The following is a 25207-nucleotide window of genomic DNA, read 5'->3' as shown; positions in this document are numbered from 1 at the left end:
TCTCTCTCTCTTTCACACACACACACACAATTAGACACTTATGATTCTAATAACTTTAGCCAGGGAGCTCACTGGACAGAGGATGGGACAGAAGTGGGTGCTCTGTAAACACCACTGACTCACAACACTCTATGTGTGGCCACTCTACATGACAGGATAGAAGGTACAAGGCTACCTACACACACACACACACACACACACACACACACACACACACACACACAGTGTATCATTGGTTCAGCCACACTGTTGAGCCCAGCCTCAGCTGTGTGTGAGGAATATTGGCATCAGAGACAGGTGACTTTCTCAGGTACAAAAGTTTCTGTAGCAAAGGACAGACCTTAAGACGCACCAACAGGTGGAAAAATTCTATTAGGGAACTAAAAAAATTAAAAACAAAAATTTCTCACTGAAATTGACTCAGGTAGGTAGACTGACTAAGCAGACCTGTCCCAGGATGGTTACAAAGGTTCAAAATGCAAAGGAAGTGAAGTGGATGAAAATAGATGGCAAACCTCATTCATAATGTTTGTGAGGAACAACCTCTTTCAGGATGTCTGTCTGTGAGGAACAACCTCTTTCAGGATGTCTGTCTGTGAGGAACAACCTCTTTCAGGATGTCTGTCTGTGAGGAACAACCTCTTTCAGGATGTCTGTCTGTGAGGAACAACCTCTTTCAGGATGTCTGTCTGTGAGGAACAACCTCTTTCAGGACGTCTGTCTGTGAGGAACAACCTCTTTCAGGATGTCTGTCTGTGAGGAACAACCTCTTTCAGAATGTCTGTCTGTGAGGAACAACATCATTCAGAATGTCTGTCTGTGAGGAACAACATCATTCAGAATATCTGTGAGGAACTGGGCTGTGGAAACTGAACCATGAAAAGCATACTCTTCACATGGAACAGGGTGTGTTGCTTTGTCCTATCCCAGGTTACAAATGAGGGAAACAGGCTATTTGTGGGAGGACAAGGAATAGGGGCAAAGATGAACAACACTGTCTTCCATGTCCAGTACAGCTGAGAGAGGCTACCCAGCAGGACTCTTTGCAAGGTAGCACCATATCTGAACTGCTGTTTGTGGTCCACATCCTCAACACTGGCAGCAATGTTTACAGGCTGCCAAACTTCTATAAAAAGCTGGGCTGGTGGCATAGGCCCTTATTCCAGCACTGTGATTTGAACCGGGCCCTGAGTGAAGACCTGCATACACAGGTTCATCCACTGTATGAAATCATCCCTTGCTGGAGAGTGCGTCTTGGGAGAATGGCATGTACAAATGAGGGTACAAGGGAAATCTCTGTGCATCGCATTTACTCCAGAAAATGAAATCTATCTTTTTTATGGCAAGTGCTCACTCAATAAATACACTCTTGTCAGATCAGTTGGGGAAGGGGCGTAAATACAATTTATAAGAGGGCCTTATTCATTGAACCTGGTGACACACATCTCTAATCCAACCTACTTAGTCGCCGGAAAGACCCCCAAGGTAAAAAAATCAGCCTGGGTGACTTAGCTGGAACCGGCTTCAGAAGTAAGCTTTGCTCCACTCCCTCCAGCACACACACACACACACACACACACACACACACACACACACCCATTTGGGGCTTCTGAGAAGCTCGTGGGTGGAAACAGGATGTTTCTTCTTTGTGTATCTGTGTTAACTGGTGGAGCTGGCATATGCTAAATGCCCGGAGCCTCTGGAACAATCATATGGGAGGGCTCCAGGGACTAGCCAAGCAGCCAGCCAAGAGTAAGGAGCTAGACTGAATGAGGACCAGTTTCCAGAAGGCCCTGGGAGGGATCCGGAGGGGATCTAATTGTGTCAGCTTTTCTGAGAGTGCACTTTAGTGCAGGAAGAACGGAATAAATCTTGCTTTTTTTTTTTTTTTTCAGCGCCACCATGAGAAAACAACTCATTCCTTCTCCCTAGGTCAAAATGAAGTTAGTTTCCATTGAACGCTTGAAGGCCGGTGTCCTGAAGGCCGGCCCCCGCAGCGCAGGAGTCTCTAATGCTGCGGGATACAGAGAAGCGAAGCTAACAGGAGGGTAGACGTGCAGAGAGAAGCTCTCGGAGAAAGCCCGTGGGCGGAGCTCCGTACAGGTCCGACGCCATTGGTCTCCGGGCAGTCCCTCCGACCAATCAGCGCGGGCCGAGGCAGCTCAGCCCCACAGGTGAGGACTCGCCAGAAGCGCACGCGTGGCAGCGGCCAGCAGGCGTGGGCCCCTATTGCACACTAATGTCACCAGGCCTGGAAAGGGGGAGACTCCTCCCTTATATCAGGAGAGGGCGTGGCAAGCGGCTCCTCTCGGCTCCTCCCAGAATATTTTTCACTTTTCACTGGCTACCCCTAATCTCAATGCCCAGAAACCGCCTTGAAACTTTTTTTTTTTTTTTTTCTGGCTTAATATAAGGTTGCAGGGTGGTTTGAGGCAAATCCTGGAACCCAGAAATTCTGTATCCTGCGCCCCACCAAGTCGCGGACGAGCACACATGGAATGGTCACGGTTTCCTCCAAAGCGATTCAAAGCAGTCTGGCTGAGTTGAAGTGCCAGAGGCCTGACATAAACAGGAGCGCTCAAGGTTCACATCTGCCAGGCTTACAAGAAAAATATCTTGTTCTAACACACTGCATGTCCTTTTAAATAGTGAGAAAATCGAACTCCTCTTTACAAAGGTCTATTTACATGACTACATACCAATCACGTTTATTTACAGGACTGTACACTTAATTTTACATTTGGTTTTTGACTGAGACTGTTTGTATGTAGTCTTGAGGTTGAACGTGATGTCTTAATTTCTGTATAGTCTTGGGGTTATTCTCATAACCATCACCTTATGCTTTTATCATCCCTTCGTGGTGGGTACATAAAAGTTCTCCTATTCTGTTCTATAATGTACTATTGTTAACTAGATTCGCCCTGCTGTTCTACAGAACGTCATAATGTTGTGGGGGCAAAGACGGGGCAGTACAGCTTCCTTTATCTATCCATGTTTCTTACATGTCACAGTGAAGTAAGTTTTTGAGTGAGTCAGTAACGTAGGCTATTTTTTTAAAAAAAAAAATATTTGTCAAACGACAGTGGAGTGTGTGAAGTACAGACATAAAAGAATTTTAAATAGAGAGAGCCACTCCTCCTGCTCAAAACTTAGCTGTGGGGTTTCAAGAAAGCTACAGGGATGTTGTAACGCTTAGCCTCTTGGCTATAACAGAATTTACTATCGAGTTACTAAGAATAATTATTGCTCCTCACAGCTAACCTCCCCCATCTCTGGACAAGAGAAAGAACTTGTCTGACAGGCAGAAGCAGCCGTTCTGGGGTTGGATAGTCTTAACAACAAGGAACAAGATGGTCCTAACAAGGCAATATATTTAACTCGTTACCTTGTTAGGACCATCTTGATATATATATACAAAAAAACCTTTCCTGGTCTTCAATGACACAGGTAACCCATCTCTTCTCTCCTGTCACTTGAAGAAGGCAGGATAGGCTCTCATTATCCTTGACACTATGCCATGTGCTTGGGGTGGGGGTGGTAGGAGAGTCCAACCTCTCCCACCAGCCCAGCCTTCAAGTTCCTCTTACTCTCTGAGGAGTAAAGTTCTGTTGAAGCCCTCTTTATAGCAATAGAGGCTGCTGTGCTGAGCCTGTGGGGTGGGCATTCTGTGCCCTGGCGATCAGTTTAACTTCCATGTTCGTAGAGTGAGAATGCAGACCCAGAGCAGTGGGTGAGCTGTCTTGGTCCTGAGCTTCAGGTCTGAGGCTTGGTAAACACACCACCTCTAATCTCACTGGGGAGCTGCCAGTGGTGTTTGTTTTGCTTTATTTATTTATTTATTTTTATTCCTAGTGAACTTTCAATTGTAAATAGCTTTAGTGATTTGAATAGTCATTTTGTAGAAAAAGAGAACCTTATGTTAAATCTGTTTCAAACTGAAGGGCTCAAACTGGAGCATGCCTATTTAGAATGAGAATTTGTGAGGTGCTGATTTTCAAAACATAAAACAAACAAAAAACAAAATCAGAGGAACAAATGTGTACGATCACTTTGCAGTGGCAATGGGGGGCTGCTGACTGGAGAACACATCTCATCATTAGTGGACAGTAAACTACTGCTTTTTTAAATAAGTAGATTCCTTTTTTAAAAAACAACATCTAATGTAGTTGGCATTTAATTTCTCTTTACTGTAGCACCAATCTTTAAAGAATGTCTCCTAAGACAAGGACTCTGAACTAATCCTCGCAGACCTGTTGGATAATAACCTACCACTTGGAAGATAATAAATGCAATTTAATTCATACATTTTGGCATTTTATTTATCTAAAACTAATAGGCCACTATTAAATATCGACAATTTTATTAACTCAGCATCTGGGAAAACACTGATGATTAGGTTAATTTATGTTATATTCCCCCCTCCCAACTTGTAAAAGATTAATCAACCATTTTATGGCATAATTTGGGGGCCTAATTAAAAACAGAGCTCAACACATGCTAAACAGTCCTGCTGGTAAACCCTGACAGCATTCTAACATCATGGTTTGTATTTCAAATTGTTGCATCTCAATGTGGATGGCTGACCTTCTCCCAGCAGCCTGGAAGTGAGCCGTGTATTTGGCTTAGACTGCGAACCTAGGAAGCACAATTATTTAGAAACAGATTATCCCCAATGAGATCAGAGCCTCCAGGGAAGCCAGAAACAGGACTGGCACCAAGTTTTTAGAAACAGACTAGGCTTGTGGAGGTAGGAGATCAGCTAAAAATATAGAGGAAATTACTGTTTTCAGCTGTCACCGGGAGCCATTTATTACTGGATTTTAGTATCTCTAGGAAAACCTCAGAGTCCTGGCTATATCTGTCTTCTGATTAATGAGCACGGAGTAATCACTGTGTCCTTCTTGACTTCGGATCATTCTATCGTTTTAAATGAACAAATTAATTCCAAAGAGCTTAGGAACATGTCACTTAACCTGGGCCTCCCAGCCTGAAGGGGGCAAATGGCATTGAATAAACCACTTCCTCCATGAGACACTGGCTGTTTTTTCAGCCTCTATACTTGAGGGATATTTTTGTCATTTTAATGACTCCTTTGATTCTAGCCGTCCTGTGCAGAGAAATAAAAGTGACAGAATGGTATGATTATCCTCATCTAGTAAGAAACCAGTGCAAGATGATTCCCAGTCGATTGTCCCGGCATTACAAAGGTTTTAAGATAAATGACAAAGTGGGCACTCTGCACGGGGCCTCCGGAGGTGGGCAGGAAACCTTCAAACGCTACTAGAGCAGACATCACTTTGAAGAATTACACATGACGAACAGCATGTTTTCGTCACTAAAGTCAGGGAGCCTGGCACAGAAGGATGCCCTGTTGGAGTAAGAACTCTTGTCACTTTCTAGCTGTGAGACTTTGAGCAAGTCGATTAACCTCTCTGTTCGGGCCTGTGTTTCCTCATCTGTCAAAGGTATCCACGTCACAGGATGGTAATGAGGATTAAACCAGCTAACCATAGCACTTGAAACAGTGCCTGCAACCAACGTTTAGTACAGTTTAACTACAATATTGTTTAAACAGAAAGAGAGAGAGAGAGAGAGAGAGAGAGAGAGAGAGAGAGAGAGAGAGAGAGGTCATCGACACCACCACCCCCTAATTTATTTTGTACAACTGAAATTGAAAGGGGACCTGATCCTGTGGGGGGGAAAAAAAAAAAGTTCCCACTACTGTGGAGCAAATGACGATCATATAACGTCTGGCTAATTTAACTCCTAAACTCTGGTCATCAAATTCTTGAAAATTTACAAAAACTTGAACTGGATCAAGAAATGCTTTCTAAAAACTGCTTCATCGATGCCTCTCCACCAGTTTAAATCTTCACGCCAAGCTGAAAGCCAAGCTGAATGGCGGCTTGCTACATCAGAAGGTTGTAAGTTCCTGGCCTCCTACCCCAAACCTCTCAGAAACCACAGCCCCATGAGCCCCTCAGATATCACCAGCAGGCACTAAGTTTGGAAAGTGATTAAAGAACTCTGGATATCAACTGGGAAGTCAGCTCCGAATTCTGTACAAACTGGGCCTCAAGCACACGAACAAGTTCATATTAGCTTTGATTTTGCAAACTTGGGCGCTGTAAAGACTCCCGATGTCTGGGTGGTGGCGGCGGCGGCAAGGTCAGCTCCAATTGCCACCAAGGCAGGCTCTGACCTCCCAGGAGTCTGGGCCACCCGTTGGCTGATGGTGCATTGGTAGGGAGCTGTAGGGATGGCAAATTCCCTGGCATCCAGGAAAATCCACCAGGCCCTGGGCCCCTGGCAGGTCTGTATATTAATCCATTAAACTCATTAACAACTCGCTCAGACACAGCCACGACCCTCATTCTACAACCGATTGCCTGCTGACCCCAGAACTCAACCATCCATTCCATACCCCCTCCCATTTTGTCTCAAAGGCTTTAAAAGCGCCTCCCCTTGCTCACACTTCGGCTTTGAGGACCTGTTTTAACCACGATTGTGCCTTGCAGCTCTCTGGTTAATCATTATTTATGCTGTTCTCCAGCGGGACGGCCTATCTCGGGACAGAGCAGGAGAGACCCTGCAGGCCTGGTTTGGAGCACAGCGGGGAGAGCCGGGTGGACTCCAGCTGGGAGGAGATAGGTGTAACCCTCTGGGTCAGCGTCTCCTGAGCCTGTTGGATTTAGAGTTGCAGGGTTGCTTTCAAATTAATCGCGAAGTCCTTACATTTCTCCAGGAACTCAGAACAGTCTAAAATGATTTACAAGTTTTAAATAAACAGCACTAGTTTTTTTTTTTTTCTTTAAGAAAATAATCAGTCTCTGCTGGCACACTGGTCACTGGTGGGACAGCCAGGGAAGGTCGAGCGGAGGGGACGCTTGCGCTACTGCAGCTAGATCACCAGGTCACCTCCGCGAGGCCTTTGCCTCCCGGTGGCTTCAGAAGAAAAAGGACCCTGGTTCCCCGCAGCCTGTTGGAGCCCGGGTGGCCTGCAGGCTGCTGGCGGCGAGGCTTAGGGTCGCCCGGCCCCGCCGCGCTATTCTGCTGTGCTCTCCACCGCCGCCTAAGAGAAATGAGGGCCTCCGGAGCCCCAAGGGCGGTGGCAGGTGGAGGCAGCCACCTCTGCCTCCGCCTCCGCGTGAATCTTCCAGCGGGGATTTCCACCACCTACCCCAGGTGCCTCTCAAACTTTCAAGGGTTCAGTGACTCGCCTGCCACTTGCTACCAACCCAGCCCGGAGTGGGTCTGACCAAAGAAGCCTCAGGCTGCCTCGGGCTCGGCTCCGCCAAAAATGATTCTAACGATTAGCTTGCCACCCGGTCCTCGGAATTTATCCCAGGAAGGTGTGTATAGGACGAGTGGTGGGAAAGAGGCAAATGGTATTAACAACACATCGATGGCAATAGCCTACAGTTAGCGATGGCCCCCGTGATAAACTGCTCCTGGCTGCACCCAAGTATTCGCCCTTCCTGGCCCACCCAGAATCCACGTTATTCCCAGTGCCCGGATGAGAGCACCAGGACCCACCGGACGGGAATCCGAGCGTTGCACCCGAGTCTCCATTCTTAGCCCGCAGTGTCCTGGGAACTGTGAGAAGGGAAATCAACACTGCTGGCTTAAACCTCCAGACTTGGTCAACTCTTCACAATTAAAAAAAAAAAAAAAAAAAAAAGACATAAAGAACAAAGGGGAGGGGGCGAGAGAGGCTGGGAAAGGAGCTGCTTTAATCCTCAGGGTCAGGCCCTTTTATTTGCCACGCCATCCGTGTCCTAGAAAGTATGGTCGAGGCAGAGAGCGGGGTTCGGGTTCGTGTTTCTCCTTGTTTTCGGAAGTCGTGACCCTCTTTGAAAGTAATTGGGTCTCAGGGAGAAAATAGGGGGAAACGCGAGTGCTGGGTGATGACCTAAGGGGCTGGGGACCCGGCTGCGTTTCCGGAAACTGGGGTGTGACCCCCCTCCAGCAACTCACCCAGACCAGCAGCCCGGGATGCAGTGGGCAGAGGTCGTGAATGTGACCCGGGAGCCTCGGTCCCTTTAGAACTGGGCTCACAGCCGGAAGCCACGACCTCGAAACAACCCCCATTTCTCAATCAATGGTCCAGAGATATTCTTTGAGCTCGGACATGTACGGGGTCCGCGGAAATACACGTCCTTGTCGAGGCCCTCCCAGCACAGAGGCCCGGGAGGCGAGGCGGCAGCAGGCCGGCAGCGCCTCAGGCGCCCAGAAGCCTTCGAAGAGGCTGCGGGCTGCAGTGCGCGCCTTTGCCCGACAGGGACCAGCACAGCTCCACGCCCGGCGCGCCGCAGCCAGCAAAGTCGCGCAGCCTCCCCGTTACCCTCCCGAGCCCAAGCCGCTCGCCAGCCAAGCCGGTCAGACCCCCTTCGGATTCCGGCAACACGGAGAATTGTAACAAAAAGTTAACAGACTCGAAACAGCCTTGGCGCCGCGCCTTAGCCTGCGCCCCTCTCCCCATCTGGGCAGCAGAAGCGACTCTAGCAGTTGGTGCACATTGTAGGCTGTGACCCAGAGGCGCCCAACACTCCTCCCCGCGTCCCCGGCTGCAAGAGAGACAACAAAATCCTAGCCACGCCGAGTTATTCGAGTGGGACATGGCCACAGCCAAAAAGTAACCAATTCCTCCGGCGCTGTCCCAGTAGCTGCCGGGTGTCTTTGTGGCGAGGTCGCCTAAATGGTTCTAGGGTGCAGTGTACCAGTCAACGGTGCCAACCTATAAGTTTCTCTAGGTGGCTGTCTCAGCCTACCCCGGAGCATCTGAATTCTCCGCAACTGTCCACCCACAATGTGCTGTCGCACTTTGGTCCCCGCTCGCCCTAGGTTGACCGAAGTTGTACCCCTGTTTCCCTCTCCACCTGACGCGCAACGGCCGGTAGGGACTAGCGGTTGGGATCGCGGCCGGAGCAGCGGCCCCTGGAGAGGAAACTCACCGGTACCAGGCAAGACCCTTGTGGTAGCTGCGGTCGAAAAAGTGGGGCTCGGCGCCCACGGCGCGCACGTCGGGGTGCACGCGCAGAAACTCCAGCAACGCCCGCGTGCCGCCCTTCTTCACGCCGATGATGATGGCCTGCGGCAGCTGCTTGCTCCCAGCGCCGCTGAAGAAGCTGGAGATGGGACTGGGGGAGTCCGGCGCCTCTGGACTCTGTTCCTCCTGGCTCCCGGCGCCTACTGTCTTATCCTTGCCTGCAGCCAGTAAATTGGCCGAAGGTGCCCGGAAGGGCATCTTAGGAGATGTCTCATTCGGAGCTGTGACCAGGGCTGGCTGAGCGTGAGTGGCGCGGGACCCCGAGCCCAGGAGCAGCTGGCCGGGAGCGGCGGTACAAGAACCGGCGCACGAGTACAAGAACATGTACAGCCAGATGCAAAGCATGGCGAAGAGCAGCGCGAGCTTCCTCCTCACCGGCGGCGGGGGCGGCGGCGGCTGCGGCAGGAACCGGCCCGGGACATCGAGGCAGGACCGGCCGCCGCTCAGGCGCTGCCCCATAGGCGGCCCGCGGGCGCGGCCAGGGGCATGGCTCAGCACATGGCACGAGTCCCGCCGGAACAGAGAGCACCGCGACGGTCCCCTGCCACTTTGAGCCCGGAGTGATTCGGTTTATTGCCCTCGTGCGCGCGCGGCTGCCGAGGCTGCGGCTCTTTCCCGGGTGGCGGCGGCGGTTGCAGCGGCGACGGCTCTTGACATGATGCCCACGAGAAGCCGGGGCTGGAAAGCGAAGTCCGGGCCGCAGGAATTGTGAGCAGACGCGCTGTCAGTTACGCTGTACCCGGCACCCAGTTCCCCTGGACGGGGCGCACGGCAGCTCGCCGGGGCTGCCTCCCCGCAACCAGGAGACTGAGAGCAGCCCCGGCGCTTGCCCGCTGAGGCTGCGGCTGAGAAATGCGCAGGAAGAGAGCTCAGCACTGAGGTGGAGTGGGCGGTCCCGGCCTTCCGAGTGACGGGCTGCGCTACCTACCAGGAACCGCGAGCAGCATGCAAATGCCGGAGCTTCACCCAAGTCGAAACAGCCAATCGTCTCTCGGAACGTGGGGGTGTGGAAAGGGTTCGCGAAGGGGGGTAGAGCAATCTGGGGTTACTATTGGCTTCAGAACTCAAGGGGCGGGTTCAGGGAGGCGAGGCCACCGGCTGGTGACAGGAGCAGATGGTGAGGATGCTGGCTGGAGTGACCCGACGCTAAAAGAGGTCCCACTCGGTTGAGTGGCGCTCTCCTATACACGCGCGCTTTTCCACACTCGCTTCTGGGGCCAGCTTTGGCTGTAGTCGCCTATGTGACAAGACGCGAGTCCCCATCCAAGTGTCCCGCCATCCGGCTCCTGAGTGTAAGAGCTGAGGAAGAGAGGAAGAGAGACAGGGATGGAAGAGGAAAAGCCGACCAGACGTGTTTCCAGCCCCACCGCAAACCCAGTTCTATAATCGGGAAGGGCCCCCAACAGACCCTGATTTAGGAACTTTACGCAGGGAAAACCTCGGCGGAAGTCACTAAATTTCCCGGGTCTCTCAATGTAGTTCAGAGTGATCTCCCTGCGCCTGGCGCTTAACTGGGACAGACGTAAACTCTATCTCACCACTTTCCAAACTCTAAAAGGCCCGGGAGGTGAGCGGAGGGAAGGGAGGTTTAGTTTTAAGATACTAGTAGAAACTTTAAGTCACATGTCGAAGGTTTTATGCGGGTATCTGTTCCTTGGCAACATTAATTTGATAAATGTTCTAACTCCTCTTTCTCTTGACTAAACAATTAAGCTTGCATCAGCCCCTGCTTAAATTGGTTGATTTTCTGACCTATGACACTGACTGAATCTTAGGCAGTTTTCTTCAGTAACCTTTTTTTTTTAAGTCGAATGTCGATACGGGACAAATTCAGGAGTAGTGAGTAGCGCTTATTTAAGGGTGAAAACCCACTCCGAGATTCTTCCTTGTTCACCTTTGTCCAGGGGAGCGGCGCGGGAAAGGGTCTTCTCAGAAACTGTCAGCTCTGGTACAGGAAGCGCGGGCGCTGGAGCTGCGCCGGGCCAAATTCCTGCGCTGGCTATCGGTGTTAGGAAAGTCGGGATGGTGGAATTCACACAGGTGGCGACTTGGGAGCCTTTCGGTGCCTGGAACCCATTTTCCGCAAGACCGAAAGGCCTCCAACGCCAGGCTGCGTGCGGTTCCGGGACAGAATTTTCATTCCTTCCGACCCCCACGCGGGCCGCGGGGACGCAGGAGGTGACTCACTCTGCGGCCACAGGCGCCTTGCACTTCCCGGTGGGCACAGGCGAGCGAAGCGGAACCGACCTTATCCTTTCTCACTTTACTCAACTATTTGGGACCAGTGTGGGGTAATCAGAGCGTATATTCTCCCTTCCGGAATAAATGTCCCCAAGTGTCCGGAGCTCTTGCGGCTCCTCCACGGTTCAGCTTCCGGCCGGTGGAGCCAAGCTGCAAAAGTAGGTTTGAGTTGCTCACCTCGGATTTGAAAGTGCATCCTAGCCATAGCGGTGACCAAAGATGACAGAGCGGCCGCCACGGGACCTATGCGCTCTTGCTATGTATGCTCTTTGACATCCCAGTGTGTCTAGCCCAAGCCAATTTCCTACAAAACAGTTGAGAGAGAAATCATTTAGTCGGAGGACTCTTTTCTTTTTTCTCCTTTATTGCAGCTGTTAGAATTTCTAGGGTTTCCACGCCCCTCCCCACCGCTGTCGCTGAGATGTGTGTTCTTCGAAGTGATTTTATAGCCCTCATATTTTTTTTTTTTAAAGTTGATCAGTCAATGTAGGGAACACATGCATTTCTGAGCACTAGTCCGGCTTTTTGTTTTCAGAAGGAGAAGGAAACGTCAGTGTCTCGGAAGGGCGCCTCTTCAAGTTCTCGTTATTTAGATGGAAAGGAAGTTGTTGATTTGAGAGTAGTGAATTGCAGTTCCCACGTGGCTCCCTTAAGGCCTGACTGCGTGGAAATAAAAATGGTCCCTGTCCTGTGGGTTAGTAAAGGCCATTAAGTGAGCAAGTGAGCGATTACAAATCGAGGCCACCGGATATATTTGGAGTCTCTTTTTCCGGGGGTGGAGGGAGGAAGCCAGCGAGTGGAAGCAAAGACGTGGGCGTCGGAAATTGCCAAGAGTGTGGCGCTGAGCTGAGCGCCTTAGGGCTAAATCGCCGCCTGGCGCACTAGGTCCCACTGCGGAGAACAATGGGCGAGTTCTCTCTTTGCACCACTCCAGGGCCTGGGCCATCCAAGGTCAGGGGGTGGGCGGGGTCAGAATTGGCAGTGAGGAACGAGGAACTGCACGCTTTGGTCCTTTGGCCTTCAAGCTCCCAAGGAGCTGTCCTGGAGTGATTTGGGAGTTACTCCTGTGCTCCCCTCGTTCAGACCTCAGCAGATGCCATCTCCTGCTTGACCTTATACACCAAATGCAAAGCCTGAGGTTCGCTCTTGGGCAGAGCTGAGAGCCAAGCTGACTAAAAGCCCAGCTGCACCCTCTACCCTTATTTATCGCTCCTGGGTATCCAAGTGCCACCACCAGAACCAGAAGAAAAGATTTTCCTCCAGTAAACTTATCCACAGTGTTTACTCTTTTAAAAATATGTTAAGGAGAGAATTTAACTTCAGCACACCTGTGAGGTTTACGTTTTATTTGGGTTGGTTTATTCATGGTTACCTAATGAGAGCGAGTACCCAGGACCTGGAGGGCGGTTCTAATCTGCAAGGCAGTGGTGGTGCTTGCCTTCCTTCCCAGGGTCCCGTTGCTAGCAACCTGTTGTGACCCCAAACTTTCTAAAAAGGGATGGCCTGAGCTAAAATTCCGACAGAACATGTTCTCCGGCTTCCATCCTAGGCTTGGAACTGCTAGTCTAGCAGCTGCGCCTGACCCGCCTCCTTTCTGATGGCTTCGCCCTCCCACCTCCCGCTTGTCCCCACGGGACGGCAAAGCAGGCATTTCCTGGGCGGCCTGGACCGGTGGCCCAGAGCCACAGTTCCTGCCACCGGAACCCTCTGCATTGCCCGCTGCCAGCTCTGCCGCCCCTGAAACTGAGCAGCTGCGAGCGGGATCTGCTCTCCTAGGACCGGCTGGAGGGATTGACTGTGGATGCAGCCGCGGGTACCCTGCCCGCCCACCAGGGAGCGCTCTGGCCCGCGCTGCTGCTGGACTGATGGCTATGGCCATCTGGTTTCTGCAGCGCCCGGCGGAGAGGCTTCAACTTTGGCTTAGATTCGGTACCTACGGCTGCTGGCGCCTCCTGGACGTCACAGGCGCCAGTGTCCTTCCTCTCGGTTTCTCCCGAAAGGCTGTGGGCGCAGCATCTTAGCATAAGATGGGGAGGGGGGGGTAAGGAATTCCTAGAGATGGCGGGCGAGGCGGGGGAGGGGGGGCGGCTGGGGTAGAAGCGGTGACTGACCAGTAGGCTAGAAAAACTTCGGACCCCAAGTCCCTCTGTGAGAGGCAACATCAGCTCCAGAGAAGAGCTGAGCCTGAACTCTGAGGAAATAAAGTTTGGGGTCTTTGAGGGACTCAGCCACCAGCCTCACTAGGGAGATTCGAGTTCTCATTTCATGAGGAAATAAATGTGATGCCCAGATTGAAATTATGATGTGAGAGGATTAAGTGATGCGCTCATCCTGTAGCTTTCCTGAACCATGCACCGCACACTGGACCGGGGTTCTTTCCCCCAGCACCCTAGAGACCTGAGCAAGGCATGGGAAGTGAGAGAGCCCAGGAACTCCCCGAGCCTTTCAGGATGGATGTTTCCCGTTCTGGAAGTCACAGTTTCTGTCAGGACTTCATCTACCTATAGCTTGGTTGTCAACAGGCTCTACCAGGAGGTCTTCTCAGGCTGAAGAGTTTTACTCAGCTGTGCCTTGCCAAAGCCGGGCTCCCCTGCCCCTTAAATAGTTCTGTGATTGTACTTTCCTCAGATCTCCCAATTGGAAGGGGGTGATTCTTCCCGTCAGAACCTTGACCTGTGCTCCAGCAGATCTGCGCTGCTTCCCACAATCTGCCTCCCCTTCCTGCCTGCGGGACTGGCAAAAGTCAAGTAGCTCTCCTGAGCTGCAGAAGATGAGGCCATAGATTTGTCTTCAGCCCTTCCTCTTAGAACCAGAACCCTGGCCCCTTCCCCCCACCCCACCCCCACCATCCTGTCTTCAGTTCTCCCAGGGGCGCCTTGCACTGATGGATGAACAGAAGTCTGGAAAAAAAAAAACCAATCTCATTTCATTTTCCCACTAGAAACTTCCTATGGAGACAAAGTTGTGCTACAGCCCTACTAAGTGTCTTCAGGACACCCAGCTTCCCAATGTCTAAAACAAGTTTTCTTCGTTTGTTTGGTTGGTTTTTGTTTTGTTTTTTGAGACAGGGCCTCACTATGTATGTAACCTTGGCTGTCCTGGAACGAACTCACTCTTGGTAGATCAGGCTGGTCTTGAACTCACGGAGATCCTCCTGCCTCTGCCTCTGCCTCTTGAGTGCTGGGATTAAAGAAGTGCTGAAGGCAACTTTAACTCTCTCCAACAAGACAAGGGTTTCTGGAGCTTTTCTGAGAACACGTGGACTGCAGGGAATTGAGCACACCTTCTCTACCGAGCTTCTCCAACAGGTCCACCACTTCACACCCCTGCTTTCACTGTAGAGGAAGCTTCGGGCTCCCTGGAGTGAGCCCAGTGGTGCTATAGAAATTAGCCTTTCTTACCCAAAGATATCTCTTTCTCAGTGTACCAGCTGAGGGCAGGCTATCCATCAATCTCCCCTTACATAGTCTCCACTGAGAAAGTATCGCCTCCTATGAGGTCAGAAAAGGGTGAAGGGTTTGGGCCACTTCTGTCCTCTACCCAAACCTGCTTCCTGACATTTCTGCAGTTAGGAAAGGGTAGACAGGGCACCTGCACACTTCCGAGAACCCAGCTGTACCCTTCATTTCTGGCATGGTTCATACCGGCACCCCAGCCTATTCCTATTCGTTTTTCTCAGCAACATCTATGTACAGTTTCTATCCTCACACCTATAAACCCATTTGTGTTGAACTACTTTTATTTGTTAAGGATAGAAAATCATATAACTTCTATAGATTATTATCTCTTTCAGAACCAAACCAGACACAGTCATAGTTGCTAAGTACATGTGTTTTTACAGTATTTTACATTTTTTTTATGTGTATGAGTGTTTTGCCTGCATGTATGTACATGCACCATGTGGATGCCTGGTACCCAGGGAGGTTAGAAGAAGGCATCAGACCTCCTGGAACTGTAGTTAGAAATAGGTATGAAGCACCATGTGGGGGCTGGGAATAAAGCAACAGGTGTTTCTAATCGCTGGTACATCTCTCCAGCTCTGCACTTTATTTTTAAAGCTGGGAGTATTAAATAGCAATTCTACCCTGACATGGGTAACCATGGCCTATCAGTGTACGTATATAGGTAACTTCAGTGTTACACTATTGTTATGGTTGATGGCCAGTATTGATAGGGTATTAACTAAAAACCCACAGTTTGCGTTAGGCTTTGGCCTTAGTGTAGAACATTCTGTGGGGTTTGACAAGTGGATAATGGCAAGAATCCATCATTATTAAGAACCCACAGAACAGGTTCCTGCCCTAAAAGACCAGTATCCTGACACTGCCCTCCTCCCTGAACGTTTAATGTCTCTATAGTTTCTTTTCTTTTCTTTTCTTTTCTTTTCTTTTTTTCCCAGATGTCACTATAGTGGCTTCTGTGTTTTCCTGAACATCAGTACCTAACTCTATGGCATTAAAGATGTGTGGTCTTGGAAGCTGATAGAGCCACGATGTTTCAGCCTCATGGCCCCTCCCCCATCTCTTTGGCCACTTGAGACAGCATCCCTCCCTCCAGAGGAGAAAGCAATGAAGTCCCACTGCAAGAGGACACAAGACTCCTCCAGTACCTCTGCCTCAGAATGTTACCACCACCTAATGATGAAACAGATAGTGGTAATTTGAAGTCACTAACTTTAGTTTTTTTTTTTTTTTTTTACACTCATTCATTCATTTATTCATTCATTCAGGGATAGTAGGCACATGTGCCATACTGTTCCTGTGGAGGCCAGAGAACAACTTGCAGGAAGGAGTTGGTTCTCTCCCTCTTCCATGTGAGTCCCAGGGATCGAACCCAGGTCCTCATGCCTGGCAGCAAGTACCCTTACCGTGTGAACATGGGGCTTTAAAGTCATTGAGTTTTGAAGTGGATTCTTCTGAAGCAGCTGATAACAGGGACAGAGCATACCCTCAAATATAGAAGAAAAAATTTTTTTCAAATTCTTGGTTGCATGTAAATATGTCCTCAGAGGTGTATGGCTGACATGGCATTCTGATCTTCCTTTCCTTCTGTCTACCTATAAAACTCTTCTGTTTAAAGGCTCAAACATTCCAATTAAGGTGAACTTAGTTTTTCCAAGGGTTTTTTTTTTTTTTATGAGTATTTGCCTGTATGTATATATGTGTACCATGTGTATACAGTGGGCCACAAAAGGGTGTCCCGGAGCTGGCATTACAGACACTTGTAAGCTGCCACGTGGGTGCTGGGAACTGAACTTGGGTCCTCTATGAGGGCAGTTCGTGCTCTTAGCCACCAAGCCATGTCTCCACCTGGTGCCTTTATCACCAGAATTGGAGCTTTTCTTGCATTCATTCTGTTCTACTTGCTCTATTTATTCTTGCATTTATTTCGTGTGTATCTGTGGCAGCTGGGTGGTTCTTTTTGCTGGCCCTACTTAGGCACTCCCTCACCTGTGCTGCTGAGAGGCCACGCCTTCCTGGGCTTGAGGGCTTTCTTGCAGGATTACTTTCTTGCAGTATTACTGCATTTGTTAGCCAAAGTTCTGCTTGCTGTGCTTCTTCTCTCTGCTAGGTCCCCCTGCTGCATTCCCATTTCCCTGAAGCCCCTCAGTGGGGATGCCTCCTGCTTATTGACGCTGTGCCCTGCAGTGGGGCAGTCTTGAGCTCAGGGGTAGCCTCTGTTGCTGTGTGCCTTTGGGGAGGCAGTGTGGCCTTTCTCAGGAGTGGTAACATAGACAGCATAGGGAGAATATCTTATGTCTGTATGGATGTAGCAGCTGACAATAATACATCTGATGGCCTATAGCTTAGGCAGGAAATAGGAGGTGGAACATCTGGGAGGCAGAAAGGATTCTGGGATAGTGCCAGGCAGGAGATTTGCCCAGGAAGATGTGAAGAGTCAGAGGCATGGTACCTGAGCACAGGTAACCAGCCACATGGCAGAATGTAGGTTAGAATAAATGGGTTATTTTAAGTTATGAGCTAGTCAGAGAAGAGCCTAGCTATATGGCCAAGGTATTTGTAAATATATTTTGAGTCTGAGTCTTATTTCTGGGAGCATGGGACTGGGAGGAAGAACCAGACCTAACTTCTACAGGACAGAGGACTGGGATACAGTCTACACTCTGCTCACCTCTCATCAACAGCTGCAGCTTCCCTCCAGAGGGTGAATCTCAAGCCTCACCCCACTCCAGGACCTTGAACAGGTAGTTACTTAGTGCTCTCTGCTCTACCACTAAGCCCCATGGCCAGCCCTGCTACTTCTGTCTTGGGAGAATCTTGGAGCTGAAGACATCTGAGATGGCATGTTTCCAGAGTCCCAGTGCACAAGGAAGCCAGAAGATGCTTTTCTGTCCCATCTCACCTGAACCTGAGTTGAGTTTAGCCTCACACTGTCTCTTCCGCACTGCAGGATTTCGCTGCTTTTGTTTCTGTCTTATGTCACTGTCTGAAGCCTTTCATCTTGCCATACTCTCCTTCTTTCCAAATGCCCATATTGCTCCGGTTCTTCTGGGCCCCTTTCTCTGACTCAGTCAGTCTCACTCAGGACAGATTTTGCTTTCGCCCCCCTCTCCAGTGACATTTAACAATGCACGGGGACATTTTTTGGTTGTTGCATCTAGTAGGCAGACGCTTGCTTACCGCTAAACTTGCTGCAAGGCTCAGGCAGCTGGGCCTTTACAAGTAAGAACATTCCGACCCCAATGCCCACAGGACCAGAAGGAGCCATACTACATGGGATGCAGTATCACTCTGCCCAAGCACTTTGCACGTTCTGATGAACCCTGATGTGCCTGTGCAACCCAGACCTGATTCTCAAGGTTTGGATGAAGCCACCCAACTGAATGATAACAATTCAACTTGGATTTCTCACTGACACATCAAAATTTCCGTATAACCAGGATGGGCATGTTGTTCCACCCCAATGTAGATTTAGAACTCTCGGATTTCCTGTTGTGTTGCTCTTTTTTGTCAGTCTTGATGTTGGCTAACACGACATTTATTTCGTGCATGCTAGAAGCATCCGAGTGCTGTTTCATGGAGCGCCATCTTCAGCTCCAATGAGCAACAACATCTCTGTGATTTTTCCTGCACAATAAAGCATCTGCCACATTCATTATGTGTAACCCTCGGGATTCTTTTTATCTGGGAAAACTGAACTGGTCTCATTAGGTCCATCTCTAGCTGTTGGTCACCATTGTGTCTCTGCATGTGACTAGGCTACCTACCTTCCTCATACAAGGATTGCCGGTCAGCTTTGCCCTTTAGTGATGACCGTATTTCACTTAGTATAATCCTCAAGGTCTATGCACACTGTAGTGTGGGTCATGATTTACACCTCTTCATTTCCAGGCCATATAATATTCTTTTGCCTGTCTATAGCACATACTGATTTTTTTTTCCTTGCGTAAGAGTTGAATACAAAGCCTCATGAATGTAAAACACACCCTCCCCTCCTGAGCGACGGTCTGACTGGCCCCATCTCACAAAGTGTTTATCTTGCATCAATGCACACATGTGGGATGCTTCCACGTTTTCCCCAGCTGTGGATCACGCTTCTAGGCACACAGGATCAAATACTTCATGGAGACTGATTTGAGTTTTTGAGATCATATACCCAGGAATAGAATAATTGAGTTATCCTAGTCTTTATTTTTTTAAGAGAATAGCCTTTTGTTTTTAGTAATGGATGCACTGTTTTGCAATCTCACTAACAGTACATAAGGGCTCCAGCTTTTCTACAGCTTCATTAACCTTATTCTCTATCTCTCCTTTTTTCTTTCACTTATTTTTGTTACTTGAGGTTGGAGCCAGGATCTTGTATGTGCTAGTTAAGTACTCTGCACCCCACCAAGAATCCAAGGCCTGGTGCCACAGGGCCTATAATCCCAACAATCAGGAGGATGAGGCAGAAAGAAGGATTAGGAATTCAAAGCTAGCCTGGGCTACATAGTGAATTGTTTCTTTAGCAGCAGTGGTTCTCATGGGTGTGAGGTTCTCAACATGGCGCTGGTTTTGTCTCCCTAATAATTCTGATACCAAGAATGCTTTCTTTACCCGGGTTACAGACTCAGCAGGAGTGTCACCCACCAGTGAGGCTTTTTCAGTCACCCCAGCATAATCCAGATTTTTTCCGCCCATGCCCTTAAAAACTTAGACCATCAAAATCAGCCCTCTTCCTGTTTCTACCACTGTAGCCACAAAGGCTTCTACCTGAGAGGGTGTGCTCACTGAGAGCCTGCCTTCAGTGGCAGATCCTTCAGACACACACACACACACACACACACACACACACACACACTCGGGGGGAGGGAGGGGAAAGAGGGGGGCTGTGGAGCCACACCCAGAAGTCCAGATGCCTCCGTAAATTGCTCAGGGAATTGAAGGAGCTTTTGAAGTAGCAGGTGGCAGTTTGCAAGTCTTTGAAGCAAATTCTATTTGCTTATTGGCAAAAAAGAAAGCATGGTGATTTAATCGAAGAGAAAATCTTCAGAGGTATCTGGGGCATCAGAGGCACTTAGAACATGTCTCCCCAAGGTCTGCGTTTGTGTATCCAACATTCCAAGCCGATGTGGTTGAAGGCAGCAAGAAGGTATTGACTTATGTCCTGCTGGCTGTCAGCACAGACCAACAATCCAATGGAACTCAAACTGGAGGTCCTTTCTGAGTCTTGAGATGTATTTTCTCCAGAATTCCCCCATAGCCAGGAATTTTTTGCCTTGTATTTCTGACAAGTTACCATGTTGTTCAGCTAGTGTGTGTGTGTGTGTGTTGCTGGGCTTCAAACTCAGGGCCTTGAGCACTGTACGTTCTGTCCTAGAGCTCCACCCTACACCCAGCGTGACTATAATAAATGCAGATTCTGGGGCTACAAAGATGCTCCAAGGTTAAGAGCACTTAGTTTCTAGAGAACCCAGTTTTGATTCCTAGCACCCACATAGCAGCTCACAATCACCTTTAACTCTGGTTCCAATGAAATCCCACGCCCTCTTCTGGCTTCCAGGGACACTGCATGCAACTACACAGACATACATCCTAACAAAACACCATCCACCTAAAACAATAATTAGAGTTTTAAATAAGTGCAGGTGCTAAGTCCCTCTTGTTCCTCTTTTCACTGAGGTGCTGCTGGGTCCAGAAGTTTCCACACACATTTGTGGTCCCTTCATTCCCACTGTTAATGTGGCTCACTGTTTCTCCATTCCCCACTCCTTCTCCCTCTGGATGTCACCTCTGTAACTCCTCCACCCAATCACTATTCCCAGCAGTCTCCAAACAAGCTGGAGAAACATAAATGAATTCCTGACCTTACAAATGCTGCCGTCTCCCCCACATCACTCAATGCCCTGTAGACACGTGGCTATACTCAGACTTCAGCCTGCCCAGTGCTTTCCTGTATCAGGCTGGGAGTCCCTTAACCTGGGAGTTTGGGGAGACTTATGTCACACACAGGTGCCCGGTGGTCTGGTGATGTAAGTGTGTGAGCATGAAGCTTCAACACTGACTGTTAGAAGCCATCCACGAAAGGTGGTTACGTTCTGGATGGCAAGCTTCATTTCATGACGCTCAGTCCAGTTTCTAAACCTCTAGGCTCTGCTCAGACAGCACAAATGTAACAAGGATAAACCTACACAAAGGTCATAAAATACAGAACGGCCTCTTGCCTGGTTTCCTCAATTTTTTTAAAGAAGATTAACTGTAAAAGTGCTTTTCCTTGGGGGCTAAGGAGATGCACAGTCAGTAAATTGCTTGCATCTAAGCATGAAGACTGGAGTTGGGTCCCCAAAGCCCACAGAAAACTGCTGAGGCAGAGAGAGGCAGATCCTGAAGTTCATTGGCCAGCCAGACTAGACTAGACTAATCAGCAAGGTCCCAGTCAGCAAGAGACCATATCTCAAAAGGTGGATGGTCCCTTAACCAACAACATCAACAGGATGGATGGATGGTCCCTGACCAACAATATCAACAGGTTGTCTTCTGGCCTCCACATGCACATACCTGCAAATGCGAGTACACCATACACACACACACACACACACACACCATATCCCACCCTATACCCCCACACCATAACCTCCCCACACACCATATCCTCCATATATACCTCACAACCCCCATATCCTTTCCCCCACATCCCATATCCTCGTCCTCAGAAGCAACATGCACTAATGCCTTGCTAGTAATTGCCTTTCCAATCCCATAGTCAATTCAACTTGTGCCGGTACCAGAGAGCATCGTCTATCTCCTTTTTCCACTTTTTCCATAGAGAGTCGCTTTCTTGTAGGACAATTTTGGGAGTCCTGTTCACTATATCTATTCTGAAGTTGAGGGATGCAGTGAGAACCTTGCAGGCTAAGGTACCTGGGACTGTTAGATTGGCACTCACAGGAAGTCACCTGCAGTTCAAATAGTAATTGACTTTAAATGTTACAAATTTGAAACTGAATTTGAAAAGATGCAAAGAGCCATCCATGATTCAGCCAAATATGGCCTATACCTCAGAGAAGACCTACAGCCTCTGGCCGACACAGCCTGTCCCTTCTTTGCAGATCCCAAAGCCCAGAGGAAAAGGAAGCATTAGAGCAGGTATGGCTCCCATGAGCACAGAAATGTAAGCCCCCCCCCAAGGGAAGGCCATTGTCAGTGTGGAGGTGACCATCGGGGTGTCTGGCACCCAAGGGCCTGTGGTACCACGAGTGGCCCCTCAGAGCTGTGTGGATCAGCTTTACCCCAGCCTGTCTCTGCCTGGTCCACCTTTCCTCTTTACACATACATCTAGCTTCACCACCCAAGGAATGACGTCAGAGACTCTTTGGAAACTGCCTTCCATTTTCGACCCCAATGCCTGGCCCAGTAGTAGACTTACAGAATGTACCCAACAAATTTCTAGGACTGAAGTAATTAAGGCACCTGAGCATCTTGGATTTCTCCATCCCAGTAAGACTGAACACCCATCAGTGCTGACACAATGCCAGTTTCTAGTCCGCTTTAGATCTCAGATTAAATGCAAACGTAAATCATCCATGAGATCAAAAGTGTTCTGTATTGTTCCCTCCTTCTTTCCTTCCCTCCTCCTGTCTTCCCTTCCTCCCTCCTTTCTTTCTTTTCCATTTCTTCCCTCCCTCCTTCCTTTCTTCCTTCCCCTTTTCCTTCCTTTCCCTCTCTTTCCTTCACTCCCTCCCTCTTTTCCTTCCTTCCATCCCTCCCTTGTTCCCTCCCTCCCTCTTTCTTCCCCTCTTTCCTTCCTTCCTTTCTTCCACCCTTCCTTCCTTTCTGAAGGCCCAGCATTTCCATTCAGTATTTCCAGAGACATCTGCATCTCCACTGCCTCCACCTTAGTCCTTACCATCTCTTTTCTCTCTTGGACTAGGACACACCCCCATCTCAGCCTTCCGGTTCCCCAAAACTCTACCCACTCAGCACTATGACAAAAGACCAGTCACTCCCTGCCTGACTTACAGCTTCTCATCCAGCCAACTCCATAACCTCCTGACATCCCTTACTCCCAGCCCTTCACTTCCTCGGTGGCCTTTCAGTCCTAGGAGCGTCTTCGCCCACCATGGCTTTTGACGATGCCATCCACTGACCTGTGTCCTTGTCTCTATTCTTCATGTGGTCTTTGCTCTCTATCTGCCTGCTCCCCTTCACACATGCCCAGCCCAAAGGGGCCTTCCTTGAAATTGCAGGAAAGCAGTTTCCCCATTCTCCGTGGGTCCAATCATTCTAGTATGCCAGTCTTTCTCCCCTTGCAGTGCTATTTAGGTCTTGCAAAAAACACTGTATAAGGACAGGGACTGGATCTCATTTGTGCTGGTGTCTCTTATGCTTAGAGTCACATAGTGAATATATCAGAAATGCCTTTGGTCTTTTTGACGTGAAAGAATGGCAAACCAGAGGGTGGGGACAGAGCAGGGTGTCTTTTCCTCCATGATGACGTTGAACACACAAACAGAAGCACACAGAACCAACTCCATCAGAATCATGGAAACAGCTCAAAGTTTTATATTAATTATGTGAATGACAAATGATAGCAAGCACTCTCATTCGTCTCCAACACAGTAGGAAAGCTGGGTGCACCACCCATCCTGAGCTGAGGCCCCACCCGTCACCCCAACCCTAGCTTGCGGCAGTCTTGGTTTTGAAGGAGCAGCAGCCTAAGCCCCCACTTCAGGATTCTGGTTTCTTTGAATGAAGGGGAACAAATCAGCATGCAGGTCTGTTCTAACTTACCTGGAGGAACTTGAAGGAGGGGGAACTTGAAGGAGCAGGTTTTTCATTCTGGTGGGCAGAAACGTGGGCACCTCTAGTGAAGCTATAGGTGCAGCTCAGAGAGCCACAGACACCAGTAGGTGCTTGAGGTATGTTTGCCTGTGATCCAGAATTACAGAGAGGCAGGGGCAGGAGGCCAACCGGAGCTACAGATGGAGACTCAAATCTGCAGACCTTGTCTCAAACAAAGCAAAATAAACACCTCCCCCCAAAAAATCTCAAACCAGACTGACCAACCAAAGACCCAGAGAAGCCAGTGAGAGACATGGTGGGCTAGGTCTCACAGTTAGACCACCCAGGGCCTGCAGGAAACAAAGGCCTAGGAAACCAGCCACAGGTATGGCAGGATTTACAGAGCCACACACTCGCCTCAGGCTAGCTGAATGCTGGCAAAGAACAAAAAGAGATTAGGATTTTTGTCTTAGGCTCCTCTGTCATCCTTACTGAGAGTTGAGGGAGTGTCCCAGAACAAAGTCAACAGCAAACACCAACAGGTCCCGTCTCCTTTGTGCACGGGAGGATTCTGTGTACACATTTTACTTCAAGCCATTCAAGGAAATCTATGTCAAAACATTAGCTAAACACAGGCTAAAAGAAGAGGCCGGTGTCCATACAGGAGTAATTGTCTTCCACAAAGTGACTTAGAAAGTAGTTTTTGTGGTGGTTGTTTTTAAATGGACAATTACAGCCTTCAACAATCAAAGCAAATGAGCAAAACCCAAAGAAAACAAACAAACCAATAAAACCCCCAGGAAGGGAGATGGGCTGGTCTCTAAAATTAGAGTCTCACGAAGTTAAACATCCAGTTGTCAGAGACAACAAAATCACAAGGCACTAGGGGACAGGAAGACTTGACACACTTAGAAAGGGGCAGTTAGGAGACAGAAACTGACTCCTTAAGAACCAAAGAAATCAGATTTTGACAAGGGTTTAAAAGGGTTTAACCTTAAATACACTTTTATACCAAAAAAGAACTAATGTAAAACAACAAATGAACAGAGGATATCATTAAAGGGAAAGAAATCATCATCATCATCACCACCACCACCACCACCATCATCACCATCATCATCATCAAAGAATCAAACAGAAACTCTACATGAAAAACTTATAAGAAATGTTGAAAACCAGATAGTCCAGCTTTTCCTTCTCTTCTGTTTCGGAGACAACTCTTGATGTGTAGTAATGATGATCCTCTTGCCTCAGCCTTCTAAATGGTGGGAATATAGGTGTGTACCACCATGCCCAGCCCCAGAGAAAATCTGACTAAGGAAAAAAAAAAAAAAAAAAAAACCATCAGCTTCAAAGACAGGACAGGTAAAATGATCAGACTCTGAAATAAAAAAGAAGGAAGAAATATGAACCTGAGGAGAGTATGGGCTCAGTGAAGTGAACTGATATCATATATAGGAACCTAAGAATGAGGAGATAGACAGATGGACAGACAGACAGACGGACGGGAAACACACACACACACATGGGGTGGGGGAGGGGACAGAGACAGACATAGAGAGACGGGGGTGGGGGGTAATGGGCAGTGGTTGGGTGGTTCACTGATTAAGTGCACTGGCTGCTCTTCCAGAGGACCCAGGGTTTGATTCTCAGCACCCACATGGTGGCTCACACACTCTCTGTAACTCCATTTCCA

The 25207-nt window shown here is 49.0% G+C and overlaps 1 protein-coding gene across 1 annotated transcript in view; it reads right to left on the bottom strand.

Moving 5' to 3' along the window:
• Positions 1-9969, bottom strand: part of LOC117711472 (heparan sulfate glucosamine 3-O-sulfotransferase 3B1) — a 36598-nt gene extending 26629 nt beyond the window's left edge. The window contains exon 1 of the mRNA XM_034507161.2: positions 8955-9969. Coding sequence (XP_034363052.1) covers positions 8955-9508 — 554 coding nt within the window. The 5' untranslated portion in view covers positions 9509-9969. The remainder of the gene's footprint in view (positions 1-8954) is intronic.
• Between the last annotated feature and the right edge of the window lie 15238 nt (positions 9970-25207).

Source organism: Arvicanthis niloticus, chromosome 6 (assembly GCF_011762505.2).
Source record: "Arvicanthis niloticus isolate mArvNil1 chromosome 6, mArvNil1.pat.X, whole genome shotgun sequence".
In the NCBI taxonomy this organism is placed as follows: Eukaryota; Metazoa; Chordata; class Mammalia; order Rodentia; family Muridae; genus Arvicanthis; species Arvicanthis niloticus.
Note: the sequence above shows the minus strand (reverse complement) of the source record. Positions and strands in the feature narration are given on the sequence as shown.